The 964-nt window shown below is 73.9% G+C and overlaps 1 protein-coding gene across 1 annotated transcript in view; it reads left to right on the plus strand.

Moving 5' to 3' along the window:
* The first annotated feature begins 545 nt into the window (after positions 1-545).
* MIP (major intrinsic protein of lens fiber) overlaps positions 546-964 on the plus strand; it is a 2473-nt gene continuing 2054 nt past the window's right edge. Inside the window, exon 1 of the mRNA XM_026083162.1 lies at positions 546-912. Within this exon, the coding sequence (XP_025938947.1) occupies positions 553-912 (360 nt within the window). The 5' untranslated portion in view covers positions 546-552. The remainder of the gene's footprint in view (positions 913-964) is intronic.

Consider the following 964-nt stretch of genomic DNA (forward strand, 5'->3'; position numbering starts at 1 on the left):
AATTAGCGCCCGCTAAGCCGGGCTGAATAACCCTGCTGCAAACAGCCCTCCCGCCAAGCAAGGGGAGGGGGGGGCACGGGCGGGGGGGTCCCTGCAGCAGCACCCCCAAAACCAGGCGGTCCCTGCAGCATCACTCCCAAAACTGGGGGGTTCCTGCAGCATTGCCCCACAGTGCACCTGAAACCAGGGGGTTCCTGCAGCATCACCCCCCCCCCCAAACCAGGGGGTCCCTACAGCATCGCCCCATGGTGCCCCCAAAATGGGGGTCTGCATGAGGGCTGCTATGGGGCAGAGGGTAGCCCGGGGGGGGGGGGTCCCACTATTCAGAGGAGGGGTCGCCCATGGCGGGGGGGACATGTGGGTCATGCAGCCTGGCCGGGCAGCGAAGCAGTTAATGTGGGGGGGGACAGCGGCGGCAGTGGGATCCCACCCCCGGGGCCGCCCCGGGGGGGGGGGTTATAAGGCGGCCCCGGGGGCGGCCCCCGCACAGGGGGCAGCGGGGCCGGCGGCAGGCGAGGGCCAGGGTGCGGGTGGGCGGCGCGGGGCCAGACCATGCGGGAAATGCGCTCGGCCTCCTTCTGGAGGGCCATCTTCGCCGAGTTCCTCGGCAGCCTCCTCTACGTGCTGCTGGGGCTGGGGGCCTCGCTGCGCTGGGCCGCGGGCCCCCCCGGCGCCCTGGGGGCCGCCCTGGCCTTCGGGCTGGCCCAGGCCACGCTGGTGCAGGCCCTGGGCCACGTGAGCGGGGGCCACATCAACCCGGCCGTCACCGTGGCCTTCCTGCTGGCCGCGCAGCTCTCGCTGCCCCGCGCCCTGGGCTACCTGCTGGCCCAGCTGCTGGGCGCCCTGGCCGGGGCCGGGCTGCTCTACGGGGTGACACCGGCCCCCGTGCGCGGCACCCTCGGCCTCAGCGCGGTGAGCGGGGCCGGCGCTGGGGTGATGGGGGAGCCAGGAGGGGTTTGGGGGC

Source organism: Apteryx rowi, unplaced genomic scaffold (genome assembly GCF_003343035.1).
Source record: "Apteryx rowi isolate R43461 unplaced genomic scaffold, aptRow1 scaffold_1177, whole genome shotgun sequence".
Classification (NCBI taxonomy): Eukaryota; Metazoa; Chordata; class Aves; order Apterygiformes; family Apterygidae; genus Apteryx; species Apteryx rowi.